A 12,568-nucleotide genomic window follows, 5' to 3' on the forward strand; every position below is an offset into this window, starting at 1 on the left:
TATGGAATCAAAATAAATACATGTTTGTTTCTTTCACTGTTTATAGTTGGTTCTCATTCTTGTACTAGCATTTCTGGGACTGCAAATGATAATATCACAAAAAATTGAGATTAATATATGAGCTAGAAGTAATTAATAATGTATTTAAAGAGCACTGCATCATGAAAAAGATGTTCATTAAAAAGAGTACATTTTGTGATAAAAAACAAAAATATTAAACAATTTTCCGTTTTTTGTTTTTAAACTGTGGCAAATCCAACAATCATTGGAGATAAAAATTCAAAGAGGAAGTTCAATTGGCATACTCTGATCTGGACTGAAATACCATTAATTCACAGATGGCCCCCAGGTCTTCAAGAGGGAAATTTTTTTTTTTCACTTTTCTTCTCTTTCTTGGGAAATAGAAGTAATACCATGGTGCAATGCTCCCTACTGAAGAAGACAGACAGGACTTGGCTTTCCTAGCAAGGGTGCAATTTGCACTTTGCTGAGAAGACGTCCTCAGAAAACATCGAAAAACATGTCTAGTCTTTCAGAAAGACACAATTTTTTAGTTCTGCCAAGGACCCTACAAAATTACTCCAGGTAAATTAATATATTATGTCTACATTGTAATTTTGAGAATGATAAGGCATTATCAATATTGGTATGCATGCACTATATAGTATGAGAATACTTTAATTATGACAGTAGCTAGTTTAACTGAGGTGTTAGTTTCAATACTGTTCATCACCAACCTTCAATCCAAGCATTGCTCCTGAATCTCTAGGCACACTTCCATCTTTCAGTCGCTTATTTAACAAAATCCGACCAATGAGACGATCTCCATCTTTGGATGGCTGCCAAGTTACTGGATGCTATCATATGGTGTTAATGGAAAATACAGTGAATAGCATTTTAATGAAAAATATTTCAGTAATACTTTTCATTTGCTGATATATTTTAAAAATGCTATGAAAGTATTATGATTACACTAAACTTTAATATAAAAATGACAGAAAACTGTGCTGGAAAATATTTATTTGGACATATCACTCATCAAAATGGATGTCTAATATTTAATACCATTATCTATTTTACTAAATCAAATTTGTAAACATCTAGAATGATCTTTCAATCTTGATTTGACAGATATAGACAAATACCCATAGTTATCTACACACAATGAGATTTATACCTGAGTACTGAGAAAAACTTTGCTAAAAGTCTAGTATAAGAATAATACTGGAAAAGAAGTTTAACTCAAACTGAAAGTTTGATATCAGAAATATCTTATTTTTCCACTACTTCAAACATTTCAATTTTTATCCAAGACCAACAAATATTTTTAGTGTTTTACTTTCTCTGAGTAGTAGCAGATTCAAATTTAAAATTACTGGTAAAAGGCATATTCATTGATTAATTTTAATACTCGGTTTCTTTCTTGGAATAATTAATTCACACATGAAGCACAGTTACAGTGAGCATTATTATTCCATAACTATACATGGGCACAGTTATACTTGTCTATTGGCCTAATTAATGAATTGTTCAGATTTTCTTTTGTGTAATCATAGTACTTTCTCACAGAAAAATATTATTTCATGCTCTATTTCATGCAAAATTAGCAGGCACAGATAAATTTGCTCCCATTACAACTAATAACTCTAAAAAGATTTATCATAATCTCCACCAAACAGAAAGCAAAAATAAAAAATACAAAAGCAGATGGCAAAGCCTTTAATTCTGCACAGTACTGCACAAAAATTACATGGCAACAAAACAAATGAACAACTATGACAGTGAAAGGGAAAAAAGAAAAACAACTTTTCTGTGCAGAGAGACCCAATTTTCTCCCTTTTTCACCTGGGGTTTCTGCTATTAATTTAATTTCAGCCCCAGGAGTTTGGAAATAGTAAATCAAATAAGCCAATTGGTAGAATCCTTATTGTTAATTACTTTGTTCTTGAAGGTAATATCAAGATATGCTAATTTGCAACCATAAGAACAATATTCCTTTATGCCTCTCAATTTTTTTTTCTTAGTCTGCCAAACAGTAAAAGCTGCAAGCATGCAAAGACTTTTCATTTGTTTTTCTTTTCTGCACCTTAAGAAATGCTATATTGCCTCTAGAAACACCCTATCTTTTATTTTATGCGCTATTTTAATGAGTGACAGAGAGCAAACAAAGACCAAATGAGCAGGTTAAAATGCAGGCTCCATAATCTCAGTACCTTCTCACTATGGCTATGTTCCTCGTTTAGAGTGGTGCTACTACACGTATCTACCCCAGAGTCTTTTATCTGAGGCTCAGACCATTCCAAGTCCTCTTCCAAGGAGTGGCCACCAAAGCACACCATTTTCTTTTGCCTCTCGGATAAGGCGTTAGAATCCGACAAAACTGCCTGCTCACTAGTTTTTCTTTTTCCCCTTTGACTGTCCCCTATAGGTGTGGGATAAAAAAGGATACAAAAAAAGAAAACATGCAAAGGTGTAAATAAAACCAAGGAAATGTAAAATGATAAAGGCAACTAAATGGTAAGGCTCCACATGTCTCACCAAAGACATTGGGGATGCCTCACTGCTATGCCAAGACGTATGGTCCAACCAGTTGTAATCCATGTCTCCTGCGAGAATCAGACAGACAAGATAGTGCAGTAAAGGAAAGGTGAAAGAAAGGACAAACAAAGATACAGTAAAATTGTTGAGACTTCTGATCATCCTATCTGATTCATAACCTCTGCCAGGAGGACTTGCAAAGGGCTTCCAAGAAAAAGTTAAGGCTTCAACAACAGAGTACATGGAATATGAAAAACAGTGAGGAAGGAGATATATTTGTGTGTGTTGATGTGTGCAAAGAATTATGTACAGAGCAAAGCATTCTTGTGCCAGATTTATTAAGTGTCTTGATAAAATTATAAAATTAAAAGGTAAATTGTATTTCTAATAGAATATCCAGAAGGGGAAGCATTTGAATACAGAATGTCTTAAGGAACTTATTTCTTTGCTTTTCTAACACAAATTAGTATTTATTCTAATCACATCAATAAAATACTTAAAACAATGGCACACTGCATTTATTTTGCAGTAGGTGATGTTAAGGAAGGTTAAATGAAAATAAAAATCTAGAAACTATACTGAGAATAAAAAGCATATTAACTTTGCTTTCTCTACCAGTCAAATATTAGGATGAATTCTAGTAAGTGCAGGTACCCCACAAAAGGGAGTGTTTAGGGTTTTGACAAAACAAATATTTCATAGAGTCAGAATTTAACCTCCATGGCAGACACACAGTAGAAAGAAAAGTTTGAAAAACAGTTTAAGAAGAGAGCTAAATTAATGCTGCTGTCCAAAGAATTAGGGAATGACTCATGTATTTTAATAAAACATTCTCTTTCATGTAGGTACTTTAAACTGTAAATTATGCCCACACATTCTGCACTATTACGTTTATCTCTTTTTTTCCCCTCACCATTGTTACTAAATGTAATATGAAAAATATTTTGTTACTGAATGTTACATAATATTTTTATAGTACTATGTGCAGGAAAAAAATGTTTCATTTTCTATAAAATTTGACCAAACTAAAGCAAAGTAGTTCAGGGTTCCTTAACACAGACCTCAAAAACATTTTTCTATTTCTGTTATTTCAGATCCTGCTTCAACATTGCTCAGCCTATTCCTCTGGAACTACATCAGTAGGGTGGTGAAACATAACTAACAAGTCTTAGCACTGTCTTAACACTTGTCTAGAAAACTTTACAGAAAGGATGTGAAGATACAGCCCCATAAAACTACAAAAAATAAAAGATGCTTTAGTAAGGTAAAACATTCTCCTTGGAGAGGTATCACAGAATTAACTATGTTGGAAAATCCCTTTGAGCTCATAAGTCCAACTTAGTATATTGTATATGTACAATAAGAAATACAATTTTTCAATTGTCTCCTCCGAAAATAGAGACTTGCATATGCTGTATGGAAATAAAAAATCAAGTCTCATGTTCATTTCAAAGGAAATATTCAAAATACAAAGGCTTTGTTTTCAAAAAGATACTTTGAACTTAGTCCCTTACACATTGCAGAAATCTTGTAGCATATTAAATAATCTTTTCTTTCATAAAAACAATGATAAAGTAACTTCATAGAATTATTTTAAGGCATCAAATAATTAATATTTTCTAAATAATAAATAGGCTGTAAATCTTTAACTATGTTTCTTGACTCTTGAAAGGAAGATAACATTTAAAAATGGGAAATTCTTACCAAAACTGCTTTGCCATGAATGTTAATATCTTGCCTGTATTACAGATAAAAGTGTGGCTATCCTGCCAAAGGGGAAAGAAATACTCTTTTGAAAGCTAGTAACACTTTGCTAAAGCTACTTCTGCAAAGCAATTTCCAGGTCTCCTTTTGCCTCCAGACACTGCTTTGAGGGGTACTGAGTGAAATCATCAGTGAGCTCGTGAAGATCTAGCCCTTACTCACAAATTAGAAATCATCAGAGGATAGCAAGAGTTCCAGCCTACATATTGCCTGTTTTACAAATTCCCTGGGGCCCTTAAGCATTGGTCCCAGGCTCGTCTGCTGGTATAGCTGGTTTCTGCTTATTCCAAATCCTGTTACCCATTTATTACTGTATGGTGCATCCACAAACAGTATGTGTCCAAGATTAGATTCAGTCATTTTGCAAAAATAGTTACTCTTCATCAAATGATAAACCCTGGAACTAAATCTGCACAGAGGAAGACTTGCAAGATTGAGCCTGTTACCTGATAAAAGCACTCCCTCTTCTTGCTCCACCATTTTCCCTTCCCCTTTTCAAACAAGATGTAGAAGGCTTTTTTTATTGTAGTTGTGTCTCACAGTAAATACTAAATAACTGGCATTTATAAAATGAAAAATTAAAATAAGCAACAACTCCATCCAAATACTGTTTTGGTTTTATCTGTGTAAAATATGTAGTTACATGTTTCCAAAAATTATCATATAAATTAGAAGTTGTAAAGCTACTGTAGATCTTATAGATTTTGCCCTTAATACTGTATTAATTGATCTAAATGACAGGCATAAATACTATGCAAGTTAATAAAAGGATGACTGTCTGGAAGCCCTGTAGCGCATTACATTTCTATGACAGACATGTATGGCTTACCATACCTACAACTTTTTGAAGTAAAACTAATAGCTTGATAAAGTCACTGGACATCAGTTTTTCAATGGGAGTTCTAGAAATATTGAAATCTTGACAAGGTAAATGATTTTTGAAATCTTGTAAAATTTAAAGTAATATATGTAAAGCACATAGGTCTTTGCATACAAGAAAAAAACTATAAGTAAATAAACAAAATAAAAGTAAAGAAATAAAATAAAAGTTAAAACATGATCTTTTGTAATATAGACACCATAGTTGTAACTCTGAGTACCAGAAAATACACTTGCTGCTCTCTTAGAAATTAATCATCCACTACAGAAAATACTTTATTATTGAGAATATATACATTTAGGGTATGCAGCAGAAATTACACAGGAAAAAATGTGACTTCATTGATAAATTAAAAAGGATATAATATCAAAATCATGATTCATGGAAGAGGAACCTAATATATTACTAAGGAAGATACAGTCCTAGTTTATGCCATTATAACAATATTCAGATGCTTTTTGAGTTCAGGAGTACAGCTGGATATAGGAAAGGACATATGTGAGGTCTGCTCTTATTAATGTCAATGAGTTCTATGTGTATATGGAAAGCTTCCATGGACTAATCAGGCTGGGAGAACCACAACGTCAGTAACCTTGCCCGTCTGCAGAAACAGGGTTAAGCTGAAGCCTTTATAACCTTACTGGTATTCAGTGTGCTTTTCTTATTTTCTCTTTACAAAGCCAAACAGGCAGTGGAAAATATTTTTTTCTTCTACATGCATTCAGGACACCCCAGCAATGGGACGTTCCTGTAGCAATGGGAACTTTGTATGTTAGAGTATATTTTAAAAGAATATACTCTATTATGGTCAGTTTCTGCTTTTTGTTTACGATAATGGCTTTCCCACACAGAAATACGATAATTGAGTATTTTTTATAAAGCATTAAGGAATTTGTATCTAACATACCAGGTGCATGTGTACTATTTTTTGAATGCTGTTTAAGTTCATGGTCAAGTCCAGAACCATTTATCTTCCAAACAGGCTAGACATAGAGCACTCCATGTAATTGGCTGTTCTGCTCATACAGAGTTATTTGGATGCTCTAAAGTGCCCAAAATCTTCACATAGGATATAAGCATAACCCAGGCCCCTTCTACCTAAAGCAAGACCTCTCTAAACTGTCAACTGTTTCCCTTAGTAAACTAAAAACATAATCTTATTTTGAACCAAAAACTTGTCTTCAAATTCAAATCTCATTGCCAAAAAGGACAGGTCACATAACTTTAAATTCTTCAGGCTGAGGAGACTACCTGACTGCATGGTGTATACTGAACACATACTTCTGACTACTTGAGCCACTAATGGTACATATATGTCATTACTCAAAACTGCAAATTATTTAACCTTGCAATTGAGTATTTTCCTCCTCAAAGCTTATTTTCAGCATAAGGTACAGTGAGCTGAACACATCCCATGGGTCAATATCCTCCTCCTAACTGCACAGCTCCCAGGGCAGCCTTGTACCGGAAGGTCTCTGGAGTGAAGTAAAAAGTGAACTACAGCTATTAAGAGCTTCCATTTAAGCAGGTTACTTTCTGTGTTTGCAGTACTATCCATCCAGACTGCCACACAGTGGGTGACTCCAAAGAGGAGCTACACAGCTAGAACTGCCTGGAGGTGATTATATGAGTGCTTAAACAATTGCTTTGTCAGCTCTGGACATTTCAGGGACATTCTAACTTTTGGTGCAGGAGCAAACATAAAGCTGCCTGTCACACAGCTGACTGTAAAGCACAGAAATATTATCCAACACAGTCACTGATGAAGTCTGAGTGCTGATTAAAAAAGAAGCACCTTCCTGCAGGGCTTGCAGCAGGCTTTGAAAATTCCTACCATGCATTTCAACATTTCTTCTTGGAAAACTATTATTTCTCTGGATTTGTCAATTTTCAACATGGAACAGCCTAGGAAAATGTCTGAAGCATCTGATCCTAGCAAAGAAAAAAAAGAGAAGCTGTTCTTTATGTAACGGATATGAAGTATATTTTGACTTCTAATAAGTGAAATACAGAGAAATATAGCAATTAAGAGAAAAATGTCTAAATCTCCATTAGTGAATAGCAGAGTGCTGCATTCCACAAGGCAGGTGAGAGAAAAGACTGAGGGAGGTGGGAGCAGGTAACAGTGCATACCCCTGTGGCAAAAATGATAACATTGACACCATACAACTATTGAATAGAGATGCTGCACCAAAGAAATGTCTCAGGACCTCATGGGCTAGTCATTGAAAACTTAATTTCTTTTTTTTGTTGTTGTTTTAAGCAATACTGTTCAGGGGAAGATCTTACTAAGAGATTTTATTTGAAGAACCTGGTTTACCCTCAAAAACTATGTAGCCCTGCTTTCAACTACTACAAGAACTGCTTAACAGAAAAGTTATTACTCTTGAAGTAAAGATCACCTAATGGAAAGGTGAGAGGGTTTCAGCATGTCTATTTCATTCTGCTTCTCTTTCTGAAACTGAGACGTAGGATCACTATTAATAGAAGAATATTTACTGGAAGTATTTTTTTCAATTATGTTTTGCTAGAAGGATTTAAATTGCTTTCTTCAAAATTACATATTCTAAAACAAAATTATGCTCAGTCTGTTCATCAAACATATTTTGATAAATGTTTTTCCTTGGAATAAATTGAAAGAAAACATATCAGCATGGCAAATCCACTTGGTCACAGGTCAGTACACAAGCTGGATGACCTTATACACTTACAATTATGTCTCTCATATGACACCTGAAGTGTGACGCTGTATGTCACACCATGACCTCTATCATAAGATTCAGTACAAAAACTTAATCAACAAGAAAATGGACAGGTACAGTTTAGTTATGGGAGACAGCCAGACATTTTATACTGTGGTTGCAGTCTACCACGGCCAGTTTGTTTCCTAATTAGGATTCAAATTTTTCAGGTTTGCACACCTTTGTTATATATTCCCTGCTACTCTAATGAGTAAGGGAATATATAACGAGATGAGGGAAAACTAAAAATAATTAAATATAATTTCCTGTGGGTTTCTCTCTTGCTTGATTATCTTTAAAATTTTATCTTAGGAAGATACCTATTTCAAATTATGCTTTTGACCCTACTTGTAGCATTTTCATTTTTTCCCTTCTTCCTTCTGCTGTTATGAAATTTAGAGCCTGTACCCAAAAAAAGGAAGTTCTTTTGGCAGAATGCAAAGGAAAACACACATTGAAAAGTTTCAATAAGACTATTTTTGGATCCTGCCCAGTGGTAAGTAATCAAATGCAATTTATTACTCTTTCATTATTATTTTTAAAATACTTCTTTCTCCCTTTTTCTTCCCTATTCACATCCACAAAGACCACATATGTATTCCTGAGCTGACCTCACACATCTTCCCTGATTGTGTGTTATAACCATGCATCCTTTCACCTTAGATTTGCAACTGACAGCTTGATCACAAGTTCTTCACCATCTCAGTCCTGCAACCAGTATCAGCAATACCAGCTTGCCTACATCTGAATGAGGCACTCATATAAAGAGGAAACAATGCAGGGGAGAATAATCCTATTAAAGAATCTCATATCTGGCCCTTGTTTCAGCATCTTAGAGTTGTATAATACTGTGAAAATGTTCTCATCATCTAAAACCAAATAGCATATTTAGGTGTTCCCAATGAGCCCAACCTTTTTCACAGACTAGTCTGCTGAAAGTCAACAAGTTCTTGGATGTAATGCACAGAGGAATTGTTTGGTATCTAGAAGGTGAGGAAAACCCCTGTATTTCCTGAATCACTGAAATCCTGATTCAGAAAAATGGGCCATCTTGACAACTGCTAAGGAAGCACAGAATCCAACGTTTCTGTGATGTGTTGGAGCTGCTGCACAACTGGGAACCAAATGGCACATGCACAAGAAATTCGGTCCTCAGACTTTGAAAGCAGTCCAGGCAAATTCAACTGTTTTGCTGCCAACAGGAAGGTTATAGTAAAACCTGACAAGCCAGTTGGAAACAAGCCTTATAGCCCCCTGGAAGTGAAGACAGTTCATAATTGGAGCACTTTCAAAATTTGTGAGAAACAGCTGCAAAGTTTAGGAAACAGGTTTGGAGTTTTGTGGGCTCTCAGTACCTATTTCCATTAGACTTTTCATTACCATTTTATATACACTCACTGAAGAAGGCTTGGTTAAACTGAAGAAATAAATAGCTTGACGAAAACTCTATTTAGCATTAGTAGACATATTTGCTTATGCAATTCACTTCGTGCTGGCTTACCCTATACCCAGCTTTCTGCAGATATACACTTTTTCTACATCCTGAAGTTGTGACTGTGCCAAAATTACTGTCAGAGTAGCTCCAAAAAGGCATCTCCAAGTTTCAAGGCCATAGGATTTAATTCACATGAACTGAATCCTAAATGTGACCCTATTTCTATTTGAACAGAAATAAGCTCTCTACCTTTGAGAGGCAGTGTATAACCAGGTGCATTTTCATTCCTTTTAGTAATGGACATATGTTGACAGGGAGCCTATAATAATGTTTTCTATATGCATAGTTCCTTCTAATACTTATTAACAAAAGAAAAAAGAAACCAAGAAAAAAAAAAAGTCCTCTATATTGTGTACTTATTTACTTTCAATCTTTACTGCTTTGATGCCAACACTAATTACTACAGAAAATAACCCCAAGCTACTTTGAATCAGTATATCTTAATTAATAAGTAAGCTTCAAATTTGCAAAATTAAGACAACAGGAGACCAAGAAAAACAGCAAAGGAATAGATTCTTCATGAGGCACAACATCAAATTCACAAATAAGGACATGGACTTAACATGCGTGCTGTACTCATGAGAGAGCTGTACTGTCATAAGTACAACTGGCATGTTAAGAGTTCATCAAGAGAACTGTCAACCATAAGTAAAGCTGAAATAGTGAACATGTCAAGAAGAAAAGTCTCCTTAGCTCAGGTTTAAAGAAACATAAATATATTTATTCATAACCGTTTCCTATCTTTTATCCCATGTAGAGCTAATCCTAATGAAAGGAGACATTACTAAAGCAGAGATGGCTCCTCTCATAGGCACATCATTATCTAGAATCAATTTCCATCACCAGCCCAGCAGCCACCCATATATTATGACTGAGGACCACCCAGTTGTTTCACTGATCACATCTTTTTCCTTTCTCTCCACTAGTTCCAGTCAAGATCACTGACATCTTGCTACCAAAAGTGATATTAAGAGTAACTTATTTTGTGATTTTTTCAGTAAGAGATAAACAATATAAAAATAACCTATATAATTATTTTTATCTAATAGTAAAATTCATCATCAACAACAATAATAATAAATTAAAAATATAAAAACTTTTACATGTTTGAGGTGAAACAGTTTTCTAAAATAAATCAAACCAGTATCTAAGTTCCAGATACTTTCTGCCTTTTTCTGTTCAGTTCTTAGATTTTGTTTGGGATGAAAATACATTTTTACTTTTACCCTTGGACATGGCTGTTATCCTACAAGGACACCTGAAGGGAAGGAGTAATGCAAAAGAGGTCTAGTTCATGTTTTTAAGCATAGCATTACCAATAATTTCTTACAAACTCTCTGTGGGTACACTCTAAATGTCTTGATAACTGATGAGGAAATGCACATTTCAGAATAGGAATAAAAATAACCTTTAAAACAATCCTCTGTATTACATACTTGAACAACTAGTATTTCAATAGTAAATCATCATTCAGAAGTTAAACTAATTAATTTTCTTGTCTGTAACTCTCAGTTTACATTATGCAGAAAGACATGGGCAAATTTCAAAATTCTACCTAAAAATCAAGTGGAAAGTAAAACTGCTGTGGCAAATGTCACCTTTTACACTGTGCATAACATAAAGAAATGCAGCATTTCTTTACAAGTCATAGCAGTTTTTTGGATTTTCTTTTCTTTAAACCTGACCTAACATTTCTCATGTGGAGTACAAATAACTTTCTGGTTGTCTAAACAAGTATAATTTTTATCCTTCTAGCTTCTCAAAACTAAACTGCAGGAGACACAACATTTATTCACTATACTTTTAAAATTGTTTGCTTTAAGATATAAGAGCTTAATGGCAGGTGTAAGTCCAAAGCATCATCCATCTCTGGCAGCACACATGCCATAAATGATCTAGAAATGTGCAGTGCATCTGCTGATTCAGTTAGCTGTAGTGGAAGCAAAAATAAAAACAGTGCAGGAGGCTCTTTCATCACCTTGACACTGCAATAAAAGCCTTTGTAAACTAGTAATTGGATCATTAATTATTGATCTCTCCTGCAGCAGTCATGATGAAGAAAGTAATTTGGTATATGTAAAAACACCTTTTGTTTTGAGTTTGCTTACATGTTATTTTTGTCAAACCATCTTCTTTGAAGGAAATTAATTACCTCTTTAAAGAGGAACAGAAATCTGAAAATGAAACTCCAGTGGATCCCAGAAGTAAAAATCATATCCAACTGTCTTATTACTTTCATATCTTCTGTGTATAGGCTTGACAGTGTGATACTGTATAATCAAATTAGTTTAGAACAATGATCTGTTACACCTGGGTTACAGCTTAAAGAACAGATGTGCAAAAATAAAATACCAATGATGGTGATTGATTTTTAAGACACTGAAGCACAATGAAGGTTATTTTGCTCATGTAGGCACGTTTATACATACATGGAGGAAAATTGCCATACATTACATTAAGAGGAAGGGCAGGTTGAAAAATTAAATATTCAGAAAGTAAGGGTGGTACAAGACTTAGCTTGCCCTGGAGGATTTATTTAGTCCCTATACAAATGTCTTTACGTATAATATTTCATAATACTATGGTAAAGTCCCCCATCCCCTCAATGGATCTTCTGTGCACAGAGGGAAAGGTGTACCCTAAATAAGGAACTAGTTCATAACATTGTTTCTTCAGTTAATGACCCCTTTCATTAGTTACTGAACATAATCTAAATGCAAAATTATTTGTCTCCTGAGAGCTCTGGTGCTGTGAGAATATTCTCCAGGAGTCAGGGTTAAATTCAAGGAATTGTTCTTTGTGGACTGTCTGCATAATGAAATGAGCAAGATGCTACAATTAACCTCTTAAAACGAGCTGCTGACATGCAGATGTACCATCAAACACTTTGAAATGTTCCAAACAACTTTCAGTGCCAAACATGAGAAATACAGGGCATGTTTGGGGTTTTTTTCCCCTCGGATTTTAGTTTTGCCTTTTCCCTGCTCTATTATACCTATTCTTAGAAAATGGCAAGAATTTACACAAATCTACTCACAAAATTAGCAGCAAATTTTATTATATGATTAAAAGTAACAGAAAAAAATCATATTCCCAACATTTATCCAAGCCTGCTCATGTCTATGTATACAAGCTGGATGGAAACCTCCT

The 12,568-nt window shown here is 34.4% G+C and overlaps 1 protein-coding gene across 37 annotated transcripts in view; it reads right to left on the minus strand.

The window, feature by feature from the left end:
* RIMS2 (regulating synaptic membrane exocytosis 2) overlaps positions 1-12,568 on the minus strand; it is a 444,419-nt gene that overhangs the window by 210,500 nt on the left and 221,351 nt on the right. For 19 of the 37 annotated variants that reach the window (XM_063171188.1, XM_063171404.1, XM_063171366.1 and 16 more), the window contains 2 exons: positions 2,214-2,422; positions 738-857 (listed from right to left, as the gene is read on the minus strand). In XM_063171188.1, the coding sequence (XP_063027258.1) occupies positions 738-857; positions 2,214-2,422 (329 nt within the window). Of the gene's footprint in view, positions 1-737; positions 858-2,213; positions 2,423-2,538; positions 2,607-12,568 lie in introns of all 37 variants that reach the window. The other 18 variants (XM_063171294.1, XM_063171270.1, XM_063171388.1 and 15 more) reach the window with 1 other exon arrangement.

This window comes from Melospiza melodia, chromosome 1, assembly GCF_035770615.1.
Source record: "Melospiza melodia melodia isolate bMelMel2 chromosome 1, bMelMel2.pri, whole genome shotgun sequence".
NCBI classification, from domain to species: domain Eukaryota; kingdom Metazoa; phylum Chordata; class Aves; order Passeriformes; family Passerellidae; genus Melospiza; species Melospiza melodia.